The 14479-nt window shown below is 58.6% G+C and overlaps 1 protein-coding gene across 5 annotated transcripts in view; it reads right to left on the bottom strand.

Moving 5' to 3' along the window:
- Nacc2 (NACC family member 2) overlaps positions 1-14479 on the bottom strand; it is a 33259-nt gene that overhangs the window by 10008 nt on the left and 8772 nt on the right. For 2 of the 5 annotated variants that reach the window (XM_010608887.3, XM_010608888.3), the window contains exon 1: positions 12764-14473. In XM_010608887.3, the coding sequence (XP_010607189.1) occupies positions 12764-13658 (895 nt within the window). In that variant the 5' untranslated portion in view covers positions 13659-14473. Of the gene's footprint in view, positions 1-12763; positions 14474-14479 lie in introns of those variants that run through there. The other 3 variants (XM_010608885.3, XM_010608884.3, XM_010608886.3) reach the window with 3 other exon arrangements.

Below are 14479 nucleotides of genomic sequence, written 5' to 3' on the forward strand. Positions count from 1 at the left end.
GGGAGGGAGAGACATCAAATGAACAAGAACACCCGGCTGTGTGCAAACCCCTCTTGCGGGCCGGCTTCCCAGAGGGCTCAGGAGGGAGTCAGGCTGTTTGCTCACCGGTGGGCTCTGTCACATGAACCTGTCTCCTTTGCCTTTAAAGCACTACACTCCTCATGCAGCTTGGAGGCTGCGAAGGTGGGCGTGAGCCAGACACGCCACTGACTGCCACAGACAGACATTAAGACCGCCAGTGTGGGCCGGAAAACACAGCTTCTCAAAACTGATCCAAGAAGAACTAGAACTCCTGGACTCATCCTGTACCAGGTCAAGGGATCTCAGCAGCCACCTCCCCAAAAGGCTGCCACAGAGCACACTACAGTACGGACAAGTCCCGCCCAGCACGTCGCTCCTAAGCTGGGCTTGTTCCTGAGCCCGACAAAGTGAGCCTCACACGCCTCTGACAGATTCGCTGTGTCGCTTTGCGCTTCCTAGCTGTCCCCCCATCCCCACGGCTTCTCCTCTGGCTTCCAGATGGCTGGGCCCTGGCCAAGCGCCGTACCATGGTGCATTGGCACACAGCAGCACAGCCCCGCGGTGTCCGAGATTCGAGGTCCGTCCGAATCTGGGGAAGTTTGCGGCTCCCAGGTTCGCTAAGTCAGTATGTGTCAGACAAACTCTTCCTGATCATTCCTAGAAGCTTCTTCAAAGGAAAGAAAAGTGCTCAGCTCATCTCACGAGGCCAGAGAGCCAAGGGTGCACCAAGGAGGTGGCTGCGGCTGGGGACACTGGGGGCAGCCTCTCCCGCGCAGGGCTGGGTATGGATAGCTCTGTTCCCCCAAACCCTGCCCGGAGTTGCACGGTGTGTGCCAGAGTTTAGGCCCGGGCGGCCGCAGGCAGCACCCGGGGTCAGGCACAGGCTGGCCTCAGTGGGAGTTTCCATCCATTCAGCTACACTGGACACCTGGCATCTCAGGAAATCGGGTCCCAGGTGGGCAGGGAAACCCGTGGGACCACTGCAGCCGTGGCCCTGTGCTCACTGAGGCCCCTTCTGTCCAATGACGCTGCCACAGGACCAAGGCCTCTTCCGCCTGACTGATTTCAAAGTATCAGAAGCTTTTCCTGACTTTGCAAATGCTCACAGGGATGGACAAGAAGTTCTTTTTAGTCCATAAAGCAAGAAAGGAAACAAAAAGATTAAGGTTAGAAACAAAACTGTCACAAACCAGACCTGATGGGCACACTGTAACCCCAGCACTCGGAATTAGTGCCAGCCTAGACCACACAGTGAGACCTTGTCTCAAAAAACAAACAACAATGAAATCACAGGGGGCACAATATATACACAGAGAGCCGGAGAGCTGGCAGGTAAACTATTAAAAGGAATCAGCACATCTGGGAAGGTGACCAGACAGTTAAACTAATCTGATTTGGTCCCATACATTAGTGGTGTAACTTAAAGAGAAACTTAATTGCCAGGTAATTAAATTTAAAAATGAAATTGTAAGAATAAATCTAACAAAGGCCCTCCAGAGAGCTATAAAATATCAGCAAGAAAAAGCCAACGGGGTGAGCATAGCGAGGGAGAGTGGTGTCCAGGACCGTGGGGCCGGCTCTGCCCAGAGGTCGCCTGTCCTGTGGGTCCAAGCTCCAGGCTGCTGTCTGTGTACAGCCTACAACACCTGATTCCAAAGAGCATCCGGCAGGGCCGGGCCGGGAGACACATGCAGACAGCGATGCCCAAGGGCCTGGGTCCAGAGGAGCCACACAGAACGCAGCGGGGCTGAGAAGCGGGAACTCAAAGGACACGGGGCTGGGGTGCATGGAGGGGGACGCACTCCGGGGACAGGCAGGTGACAGGAAGGAGCAAGGGGCTAGAATGTGAGCCACACCATCTGAGAGGAGGGAGGCCACAAATCTGGTAATGGCTCACTGGGAAAATAGTCTGAACGCTCCTGTGTTTTCCTCTAGAACAGGTCTCCCTGTGCTGCCCAGGCTGACCTCAAAGTCCCAGCTCAAGCGATCCTCCTGCCTCAGCTTCCCAAATAGCTGTGACTACAGGAGCACCACCACCTGCCCAACCCATCACTTAAATCTGTAGTCTCCAGCTCTGGCTGCTCAAAGACTGTAAAACAAAGGCAGCCAGCGGCTCACACACACCCAGCCGTGAGACTGGTTTCCGAACACTGCCTGGCCTGGGCTCTTGCCGGGCATACACTCTGGCCCTGGGTGTGCACCAGGAATCACCAGTATCACCAAGAAAACCCCAAAAGCATAAAATAAATCCTGCTCCCTGATCAAAGGCGAAGAGTGATTCCAGGGTGGGGGAACAGAACAGATAGAACAAGCTGGGGATCTTCTGCTGACTCAGGCAGTAGAAAATGCTTTAAAAAGAACCAGAAAAACCTGCAGGAGGACGGTGAATAAATCACAGCGATAGACGGGGATAAAATAAATCTGCGGGCAACCGGCTCCCAAAGGCTGCAGGCTCCCAAGCACGGAGTCAGGGGCAGGGGTGGGCATGGCCTCAGCGGGGACCCCGACGGGTTGGTCGTCACCGGCCCCTCCTCCACCGAAGGAGTCGGGCTGAGGTGGGCAGGGAGGACAACACCAACACCCAGCCCGAGGGAGGGCGGACAGCCGGACCGCACACTGGGACACAGGCAAGGAATGCTGGGGACAAGAGTGCTGGCCGCTAACCCTACACGGACAGCAGCGGTGGGACCCTGGGTCCTGCTGGGGAGGAGCGCCAGGCAGTGCTGGTGTCAGAGCCCCTGTCTGGACTGGGTGTGCGCGACCTGCTCCCAAACGAGACAGAAAAAGCCACGAGCACAGAGACAAAGGCACGCTGCTCACCAACCAGCGCATGCGGCTAAGGACAGAGGCCTCCGACTTGTCTCTTGCAACTCCCCCTTTTCTGTTTTGTGTTTTTGAGACAGAGCCTCCTCACGCCGCCCAGGTTGGCCTCAAACTCATGATCCTCCTGCATCAGCCTTCCCAGTACTGGGATTACAGGTGAGCACCACCATGCCCAGCTGTTTGCCTTATAAATTTTCTCTAAGCTTAAAACAATTTCAAAATAAAGTTGTTGTTGTTTTTTTTATATATAAATACATAGGAGGACATCAGTGTTCTTAAAGTGAGAAAAGATTTCTTTAAATAGACTACAAAAGCTGCCATTGAGTTTAAAAAATAAACTTTACATCACAGTTATATTCACAGGGCTGGGACACAGCTCAATGTAGAGCGAGTGAAGCGCCTGGCTTGTGCGAAGCCCTTTGTTTGATTCCAACACCAAAAAACAAAAGGGTCAGGTTAAGAAAATGAAAAGTGGCAGAGCAGGAAGAGATTGTTCACAAGCGTGTGCTGACCCAGAGCAAGCGGAGCTCGTCTGTGGGTCTGGAGAAGAGGACGGGCAGCTCACTACAAGTGGGGTGAACAGAACAGGCTCTGCCCTCAGAGGATGCCGGAGGCCCAGCAGCTGTGAAACCGCTACACATTCCCGAAATTCAATGTAACACTGAGGTGAGAGGCTTAGGGCAGCATCTGAGATGCTCACCATCTGCTTAAAAACAAATAGGCTGTGGTCGTGGTGGCACACACCTGTGAGCCCAGCACTTGGGAGGCTGAGGCAGGAGGATTGCAGCAAGTTCCAGGCCAGCCTGAGCTACACAGTGAGTTTAAGTCCAACCTGAACTGCATAGCAAGATCTTATCTAAAAAAAAAAAAAGAAGAAATCCATAAAATAAATAAAATAGGCAGGAAAAAGACCATGAAAGGTAGCCCAAGCCTGGTAAAAGGAGCTGACAGAAACACAGGGCAGCAGCAACATGATGGGATTTGCGGATGGAGGTCTGAACCCCACGATTATACCACATCCACAGAACTAAAAACAAAGCACCAACTCTGGGAGGGTCAAGTGGAAAATACACAAAAGAAAAAGATGGTACTGCAGAAAGGGAGGCCACGTGCACAGAGACACCACAGGGATGTAGTCAATGAGAAAACCAGAGCGCAGAGGCCACACAAGGGAATAATCAGGGCTGGGGCAGGCACAGCTGCGCTCAGTCAGGGAGGCGGACACGGCCTCTGGGCGACGTCAGCACCCACCGTCCCCACAACAGGAAGTGGTGCGACCCCAGATTCCACATCCCGGGAAAACATCCCTCAAACACAAAGGCGACAACCAACCGTGCGGGGAACACAGATGGCCTTTAGTGCACATGCCGGAGGGCGCAACAAGGTTTTACTAAGAGGCAACAGAAGCAGGTGTTTCCAATTTTTCAGAATTCATCACAAGTGGTACAGCAGAACTGCGGGACTTCTCGGGCGGAAAGAGAATGATCCCAAGTAGAAACTCCGAGGCCAAAGTGCGGAAACAGGGAAGGACGCAGGAAGCTGGGTGGGCAGCTCTACATGTAAAGGGAGATGGAACTGACATCCACATAAAGAAACTCCAATCCCCCAGTTTGAACCTGACACAAAAATCAACTCAAAATGGGGTCACACACTTAGATTTCAAACCTGCAGCCACACCACCAAGCAGACCTGGGGCGTGGTGAATACACACGAGAGAGTTCACCAGACGCCAGAGAAACACAGGCTGAAACTACAGCAGGGTGCTGCTGCAGACCGAGCAGAAACACAGCTCCGCGAGGAAAGACATGAACACAGGGCTCACACTGCCAGGTGGGACAGAGGGAAAATGGCTTCGGGAAACAGCCCAGCATTTTCTCCCCAGTTAAACACATATTTATTTAAAGGACTGCAATTCTACCCCCAGATTAATGTACCTGAGAAATAAAACCCTAACTGCCCATCAGAACGTACAGGTGTGGGGCTCGCTGGCTCAGCTCTGTAATCTCGGCTCTATCTGAGGCCGAGGCAGTGGGGTCAGGGTGGAGAATCTCAGCCATCTCAGACCCACTTGGGCAATTGGTGACTTAGAGGCTTTGTCTCAAGAAAGATGGAGGTGAGGGTGTAGCTCAGTGTGAGGGCACTGAACAGAAGAGAACCCTGCAAGCAAATTCACAGCAGCCTGATGCACAGTCACCACCCTAAAACCCTTCACTGGGCCCTGAACACACACAGCAGGTGTGGCCGCTAGGTGGGGCAAAGCCCAAGAGAGGGCCGCACCCATGCTGAGGCTGAGGCAGCTCGGCCTGGGAACAGAGGGGGGCGCTCCACATGTTTCAGCCCTGTGGTGTGCCCTACAACACAGCGGCTGCCTCGGTTACTCGTTTCCTGGCTTGGACAAAATATGCGATGCCCGAAGTTAGAGGCCCAGACTTCAGAGGATTCAGTCCACAGTCGGCTGGATCCAAGGCAGGGTGGTGTGGCAGACGGGCATCGCAGAGTACGCAGAAGGTAGCAAAGCAAACAAGGGACAAGGGACAAACAACCAGAGACGAAAGCAGTATCTTTCTGTCCCTTGAACTTCTTCCAGGCTGCTCAGGGCGGCGGCACTCACAGCCTCCATCCTAGTGCCCTCGAGCCAAGCATTGCGCCAGGAATCAATCACAGCCTCACACACTGCAGATCCAGCCACCTCTGAAAAAGCACCGCCTACAAGTGCCTGAGGCTTTGGGGGGCATGGAGACACAGCTGTGACAGAGGCTTTTACACCATGTGGGTTCTCAAAGTGGGAGAAAAGACAATGCAGGTAAAGCAAAATGGTCAAGCTCACCACGTGTGAGAAACCAAACGTGTGACTTCAGCCTGAGGACCACAGGTGGCAGAGGAAGATGTGGCCCTGGAGCCAGGTCGGCCAGCAGGAGCCGGGCAGGAGGAAGGGGGAGCCCCACCCAGAGCAGGGGAGCAGGAGCGAGTGGAACCCAACAGCACAGAAAGTCACTGTGGCACACAGCGTGGCCACCACCGTCCACGGACACAAGCCCAAGACGTGGCCTGGGAGACCAAGGGTGTGGAGGTGGTGACAACTTGCAGGCGGCAAGGCAGGAGGAGGGCTTGGACGATGCGCGGGGCAGCACACAGCACTGGGTAGGGCCAGGCCACGGGGAGACAGGGAGGAGGAGGAAGAAGAGGGAGGGAGGCAAGCTGGAGTGGCGACCAGTACCAAACAGGCCCCAGAGATGCATACATTCTGTGAAACACACAAATTACCATGACTGGAACAAGATGAAAGAGAAAAACTGAATAGCTCTATATCTAAGTAATATTGGTAATTAAAGTAAATTGTAGTTGGTAATAATACTGGTAATTAAATTGGAAATTAAAAACCTTCCCACAATTAACAAGCGCCAGCTCCAGGCTCCAGTGGCTTCACTGGTGAACCAATCCTTTCAGACACGCAGAGGAAACACCAGGCTGCACGCTCCATCTCCTTCAGAGAGAACAGAGCCAGGAACTCAGGCTGGTGTCGCCCTGGGGATGTGCGGGGAAAGGTGAGGGCGAGGGTCCGGCACCAACGGCCTCCAGTGACTTAGCAGATCAGACCCAGCGAGGTGTGGCGGCCGCCCCACTCTGCCCCAGCCCGACCCACGGCACACTCACTCACAGAACAGCCAGGGGCGCAGGCCATGAGGGCAGCACCTCTGCTCTCGCCTCCTCCACCGACCCAGAGCAGAGGCGCAGAAGTGAGGGTGAGGCCAGAAAGGACACAGGACCCGGCAGGGCACAGAAACAATTCCACAGGGCGAAGCGAGGCCGTGGGCTGCAAGGGACATACACAAAGCAGGACCAAAACAGCGATAGTCCATCCAGGATGGCCTTGAACTTGAACTCGCAGCAATCCTCCTGTCTCAGCCTCCCGAGTGCTGAGATTACAGGCGTGCACCACCACGCCCAGCTTGACAATGAATGTTTAAAATTTATGATGGAAAAGTCACACTGTCATTGACTCCTTCAAAATCACCCCACTTGCTTCCACTACACTTAGCCCATCATTGTCACCACTTTCCGAAGCAGCTCTGGAGTCCGCGTTCATGAGTGTCTGCAGGTGGCACACGTGTGAGTGCTGCTACCAAGCGCCATGCAACAGAAAGGCGAGCTCTAAAAACACAAGGCTGTGTCCTCATCCACCTTAGTCACGAGATCTGTACCGCGTGACTTCTGGTTCTTCCTCAAAAATCAAAATGACCATGAAAGGGAAACACCTGGAAGCGATTCAGGACACAGAGCCAGCTATGACACTCAGGAAAGAGACCTCCAGAGCGGCTGCATAGAGCGGCCAGGATGGTGGGAGCAGTCAGCTCAAATCATGGGGGAGGATTTTGCAGGGGATTCGCGGCAATGTGTTGTCTACCAGGTTACACATTTTTAATTTAAGCATGTGTTGCATTCCCCACTGTCCGCACTGCCATACAACAGCGACTGCTCCTGCACGCCCGCAGTGCATGCCGGGAAAGTGGAAGGAAGTTTGGCAGCTCAGCTCTCGAAGCACTGGGTCAGAGATGAGGAAGGAGACACAGCAGCCACCGCCCTGCACTCAGGAACCCAACCGGCCACATTGCACAGCAGGTCACCCTGCATTACACAGCCCCACAGCGGATTGCCCTGGGGGCTGGGACGCACCGTGCTCCACAACCCATGGCATTTCCCACCCCAGAATTTTACCCAGCAGGAAAAAAACAGAACACGGACCTGCTTTTCAGTACCACGGCACCAAACACACAAAGTTCCGCTGATCTGAGTGCCCAGACCTGGCCATCTAGAGGGGTGGAGGGTGGGAAATGGGGGCTGCCTTGGAACGCGAGAAAAATGTTCCTGAGTGGCCCACGGCGATGGCTGCACGGCTCTGAGCACAGGGAAAACTGCAACCCCACATTTTGCGTGTGTGATGTGACATGGGTGGGGGAGCGGCCACCTCTCGCCAACGTGCAACTCGGGAGCTGGCTGCGGAACAACGGGCATCCACGTGGGACAAGCGAGCTCGCTGTCACCCCCATCACACAGAAGCGGACTCTGAGCAGCTGGCAGCCAGAACCCAAGAGCAAGGCCACAGGGCTACCGGCACACGCTCACACACACACATGTGTGGGTGCACAGCCTATGAAGGGAGGAACACAGGACTTCACTGGGCCTCAAGAGCACTGGTGCGAGATAAAACACCAACGAACTGTTCTTCCTCCACTAAACAGTTCTGGTCTCTGAAAGACACCACTGAGATCGTAAAAACCAAGTCGACCCAGGAGAAAATATTTGATGGAGAATTTGCTTACAAACTAGAGATCTTAAAAAAAAAAAAAAAAAAAATTATATATATATAACGCTGGGCAAGAATATTTGGAGACAGCATGACATTAAAGTTATTAGACACGGTTATTTGACACAGGAAGACCGTCCAGAGACAAATGCCAGGAAACACAAGCAGACACCCCAAGATGGCACACCTGGCCCTGAACCACGGAGAAGCCAGTGGGGGGCAGGCAGCAGGTGACCTGTGTGGCTGGGACACCAGGTAAGTGGACAGAGTCAATCCACCTCCTGAGAGCACCGGGCAGCAGACAGGTGAACGCACAAATACCGGGCCCAGCAGCTCCTCTCCTGACACAGGCAGAGACCCTGCCCACGGCAATCTTGGCTTGCATGACAGCCCTGCTGGGAAGCAGCTGGGGTCCGTCACCATGGGTCTGTCCACCACACTGCGGAGGAACAGGCAGCCTGACCAGGAGGGGCAGAGACATCACCTGGCAGAGACCCCTAGACGAATCCCCAAACACAGGAAATGCAGCAGACAGAATCTGCGTGCAGATGGCCCTGTTCACCACAATTCTACCCAAGAGAGGTGACAGTGGTCAGGGGCAGGCAGCGGACAGGGGACAGGACAGGGACACTCTGGGCCAGGACTGGCTTCATCTCCATGGCAATGCTGGGCTGGGCTGCTCCCAGCTCCCCAGCCTGGGCCCTGCACTTGGTGTTGGTGCTGAAGACAGGTGCTTGGTGCTCAAGGGGGACAGGCAGTGATGCTGGCAGAGTGCAGAGACCTCCACCTAGAGCTGGTGAAGCCCCACCCTGGGCACATGGACACCATACCCAGGCTATGCTGGGGCCGGTGACCTGAGCCCTGGGGAACATTTCTGGGGGACGACTACCACCGCAAGACTCGGATGGATCCTTGCTGGGGTCACCTGATCTTGACACAACAGCTTAGGGCAGAAGCAACATCGGGTGTGCAGGGCCAGGGTGCACAGGGCTGCACAGAAGCCAGTGAGGGGCAGGGCCAGCAGGTGACCCCAGGGCCACCCGGGGGCCGCAACCGGAGTCCGGTGCGTGACTGGTGTCCCCTCCCCAGCTGGCTGGGCTGCAGGGTATTGCCAATGGAAATGGAACCGCTACCCCGCAGCAGCACCGGCCTGGACCGTCCACACCTGGACCAAGGGAGAGTGGTGGTGGCGGGGGGACTGTACACTCAGCCACCCAAGTCTAGCCCTCTTTTGTATCTCTGAAGAGCTCTGAGCCGCTGCCAGGAGTAGCCTCCAACAGGCACTCCTGCCCACTGGCCAGGCCGGGCCTAGATGGGCCACACTGTGCCGTGAGCATGTGTGGCCGCCAGCAGGACCACCACAGGCAGAGCCCTGCCATCCCCACAGCAGGGCCACTCACCTGTGGGACAGGAGCAGCCCATGTGACTGCACAGGTGTTTCTGGGGAGGGACAGGCCTAGGGCCACGGGAGCATGGGCTCAGAGAGTACAGCCAGGACATTGGGCCACCTCAAGCTAGGACTGCTCTGTGTGGTATCTGCCCAGCCTCCCGGCACCAGACAATGGTGTCAGGCCACACACAGGTCCCTCACAGGTCCCCAGTGGCCCCAACTTTCCAAGTCATGGCCAGCCCCAAGCTGGATACTGAGCTCGCAGGACACCTGAAGGGGTTCGTGCAGGGGACAGTGGTAGAGCCAGGGGCAGGTAGCCCCAGGATGGGAGCAAGGCTGGAGAGGGCCACCACTCCTGGGGGAAGGATTAGAGGTGGGGCTGGCACGGACATGGAGGCCCAGGTTTGTCTCAGACCCTGGGAGCAGTGGCTGCTGGGCGAGGGCCTGTGGGGGATGGTCACAGAGGTGGCAGGGGGCCTGGCTCCCCTGCAGAGGACAAGAGCTCTCCTTGCTCACCCCTGCTACACGTGCTGGACTGACAACTGCCCTCGACGGCCGTGTGCTGTCTTCCTGGGCGGTCGGCTGCAGAGTGGTTCCGGCCAGCACAATGCTGGGCTGCAGGGCCAGTGGGCCCATGGAACCGTGCACAGGAAGAGAGCTCCCAGCAGGGCGAGTCCTGCCTGGCCCTAGGGGTTGCACCCAGACTCAAGCCACCTGCTCCTGAGGGAGCCAGCCCTGGCACACTCTCCAGGAACAGGGGCAGAGCAGGAGAGGGTGGTCTTTGACTGTACGGCCCCCAACTGGTGCCAGCCCCTGCTCAGTGCTGGCCCCTGATGCACATCATCACAGGGCTGCAAGCAAGTCGCTCGGTGTGTAGCTCAGGATGCCATGTCCCTGATGCGTGTGTGTGTGTGTGCAACATGCATGTGTTCAAGAGTATGCTTCACTCCTGGAAGAGCTCACCAGCAGCAGCCCGGGGAGCTGGCGGGCAACTTCTTGTCTGATACACACCATGCCTTCCCTGCACTTTGCTCCTGAGACAAATCCCACCCTGTCCTAGACACTGGCCAAGTCACCCCACTGCTGACAGCTCAAAGGACGATGCCCCATGTGGGCAGGGACAGAGGCGGAGTGGGCACTGCGAGGCACCAAGCAGTAGGCACCTGGGTGGCCCCCAGGGAGCCTGCTTGGGAGCCAACTCCCCAAGGACAACGCTGCCCACAAGTGTCCTCCAGTGGAGGATGGGGCGAATCGAGGTGGCAGCCCCCAGGCAGCTGCTGAGCACGTGGGCAAAGGAGGCAGAGATGGAGACCCAGAAGTCCACAGGCTGGGCCGAAGCTATCACCTTCACCTGCATGACATGAGTCTGCTCTGTGCCCTGGACACACCATCCACGGGGCTCAGCAAGCAGGGCGCCGGAGCACACCCGCCTCAGGATCACCACACCCAGGGCACTGTGGGCACTGGATTGAGATGCCAGGGTCCCGCCGGCTAACGTCTCAGCTCACAGGGGGGAAACTGAGGCAGGAAGGAGTGGGGACTCCTCAGGAGGGCACCTGGGAGCTCCCCACATCCCGGAGCTCAGAGCCAGCATCCTGCCCAGCCCCTGACGGGGTCGGATGGGGATGACCCCAGCAGGAAGCCAGATACAGGAACCCAGGGCGGCCCAAGGGCCAGCCCTGCTGTGGCCAGGCCTCCCTCCCCCAGCACACTTAGATGCCAGCGACGTCACTGCCAATAACCTAGATCTGAACCAAGAATCTCACGTCCCTGCTCTGCCCCACTTATGGGCTTGCAAACAAGGAGGCTGGGGTGAGAAGAGCCGGCAGCCGTCCTGAGTGTGTTGGGCAGAGCCAGGCCCAGGTCTCAGTGCCCAAGACCCACAGCGGGGCACGGATGGGGCCAGCCAGGCTCCCCCACGCCTCCAGAGCCTTGGCCTCCACGTCCTTCAGCATCAGGCCAGCAGGCAGCGGCTCAGCCCCAGATGCCCTCCTGCACACACACTGTGTAGAATGCCACCAGCTCCTCCAGAGACCCGCCAAGGTGGCCACCCTGTCAGGGACCAGCTGATCGGGAACTGAGGATGGGCACCGCACGAGCCGTTGACCCCTGTGCTCCGGCAGTGCCCACCCCATCCCAGGTCAGGGCTGGCCCTTGGCCCAGCCCTACCCACGGCCACCATGCAGGGTGGCATTCTCAGGGGCTGCAGCCTACAGAACTCCAAGTGTGTGGTCCCTGGAGGAAGGGTCTCGGCCCCGCCTCTTCCTCCTCAGAGTCCACAGCATGAGGAAACTGCACAGTAGGCACAGCCCCAGGGCATATGTCTAGCACATCCAGGCCAACTCAGGAAGATGCCAGTCCTGACCCCTGGGCACACTCAGCCCAGTCTACAGGGGTGTAGCCTCTGCTCTGCAGAACCCACATGAGACCCAGTATTCACTTAAGTGCCATGGTGAAGCCCTAGCCAGGAGGGCATTGGGTAGGGACAGTGGCTTCTCCCCAAGGCTCTGAGAGGGCATGGGGTACCCAGGCAGAAGCAGTGACCCTGCCATTCAGTCTGCGGCCACAGGCCACAGTGTTCCAAGAGGTGCAAGGCTGTGCCAAGGCCCAGGCTGGGGGTGCTCCCGGTTGCCCCAGGAGGGGCAAGGCACCCTCTGAGGGTGTGAGAACCGGGAGAGGGCACCCCACGCTACCTCAGTACATCCCAGACCAGCAGGGTTGGGAAGCCCCAACCACAGTGAACCCTGAATGGTCTCAGGGGGTGCACAACATCCAGGGTCTCAAATCACGGCAGCTCAGGCCCCCGGGTTCCAAAGGGGGCACTCTCCTTAGCAAAGCAGACCAGGGACATGCCCCACACCCAGTGCTGTCTGGCCTGCCCGCCAGTGCCCGGCCCAGGGAGGTGGGCACACAGGCAAGCACAGGGAGTCTTGGCTCCAGGACACCCAGAGGTAGGACCTTCCGGTCCTACTGAGGTTGGAGGCGGGGGGGAGGCCTGACATGTGGGGCCCCGGGGAGCCTCACAGATAGGGAAGCTGTGGCCTCAGGGCCAGTGGCTACCCCGCAAGTCTGAGGTCACTGACAGCCTCCGTCTCATCTGCCTGGGGTCGGACATGGCTCCCTGGCACGCTCACCTACGGGCAGAGCCTGGGTCACTGCGTCCTGGCTCCTCCCACGCACCCTGGACCCGCGCCTACCGTACCCACCATGGGCTGGCATGTTACCTGCGTAGCTGCCCGTGGCCTTGATGTACATCTGGCCGTACTGCTCCTCCACCATGGTGTCGTAGGCCTCGTCGTCCTCCTCATCCTCCTCGTTGTGGTAGGACGTGGGGCTGTCGGTGGCGGGCAGGCTGCTGGCCCCCGGACTGGTCCGCTCCCCCTGAGGGTAGGGCACCTGCTGGATGCCGGGGATCAGGGTGGCCAGGCTGGGCACCCCGTAGTAGGAGACTCGGGGCAGCTTGAGCGGGGCCGCACCGGTAGCCACTGCGGCCCCGGCAGCCACCGCCACGCTGTCCCGTGGCCCTGTCTCCAGCAGGCGCTTGGGGGCCAGGCCCGGGCCGGCAGCCGGTGGCAGCTCCATGGCTTCGTGCTTCACGCGGCTCAGCAGCGGGATAGGCACGGAGGGCGACACCACGTAGGGCGTGGCGGTGGCCGAGGCGGCGGCCGGCTGCAGCGGGTTGCAGGGGCTCTGGGGCTCGGAGCTGGCGTCCTCCATCACGGCCGTCTGCGAGTCGCAGTGGGGCGAGCTCACCTTGAACATGAGGTCAGTGCCGCGCTCCACGATGTGCTGGATCTGCAGGAAGCCAGCAGTGTACATGACCACGAGCTGCTCGCTGGCCGCCATGGTGAGCTTGCCCGTGTAGCAGAAGGACAGGATCTGCTGGAAGCAGGCGGGCGGCACCGTGCCCGGCAGCTCGAACGCGCTCTTGCTGTTGCCGCTGAACAGGTCACGGAAGTACAGGCTGCTGGCGGCCAGCACGGCCCGGTGCGCCTTGAAGGCCTGGCCCTTGACAACGATGGACACATCGCAGTAGAGGCCCAGCAGCCGCTGCTCGTTCAGGCAGCCCAGCACGGTGTTCCCGAAGTTGGGGATCTCAATGTGCAGCATCTGCGACATGGCGGGCAGTGCGGCAGGTGGGCTAGATGTGGTGTGGGGCGGCCCGAGCAGGGTACATCTGTGAGGGAACAGCAAGGTCAGTCCAGGCCATCCTACCCTGCAAGGGGCGAGGAAACCTGCGCCCCCTCCCCAGGAGAGCCCCAGGGGCCTCCCGGGGTTTCACACCAAACCACCTGGCCAGGAACCAGAGAGGCCCGCGACACCCCAGCTGATCCCAAGGGGGCTGTGGAGCCGGCTCTGTACAAGACACAAAGCAGAGGCCTAGGCCTGTGGGGGTAAGGACGGGACCCGGAGGGAGGGCTGGTGGAGTGACCTTGGGGAGGGCCTGGCCCGCAGCAGCTCCTCTCCGGTGGAAAAGGGAAAAAGTTCAAGGCTGCCAGGGAGCCCCACTGCAGGACCTCCCCAGGGGCTGGTCCTACTCCTCTGGGGGTGTTGGGTTTCCAGTTTGTCTGCGGTCTTCACTCGGGACAAGGGGGGCTGCCCCTCCCTGCGGGGTCCCTGCTCAGCCTCCGCCTCCCCAGGCAGGCAGGAGGGGCTGCGGCCGCCCCCCACCCCACTCCTCCACCGCCACAGACGCCGCAGAGACTCCGGGTGGGCTCTGTCCTGGCCTTCCTGGGTCCCCGGCAGGGGAGGACCCAGGAGGGAGCGACCCCAACCCAGCAGAGTTGGAGCCTGTCGCAGTCCCGTGCAGGGTGCCTCCTCTCGGCCAATCCCCGCCGGCCGGTCGCAGCCCAGGTAACTGAGGGGTCTCGGAGGGCGCCGGGCGCCCGGAGGTGGGACAGGCGGCCACTGTTTATCAGGCGACTCTGCGAAGGGGGCGG

This window comes from Fukomys damarensis, unplaced genomic scaffold, assembly GCF_012274545.1.
Source record: "Fukomys damarensis isolate Sample0158 unplaced genomic scaffold, DMR_v1.0_HiC HiC_scaffold_36, whole genome shotgun sequence".
In the NCBI taxonomy this organism is placed as follows: Eukaryota; Metazoa; Chordata; class Mammalia; order Rodentia; family Bathyergidae; genus Fukomys; species Fukomys damarensis.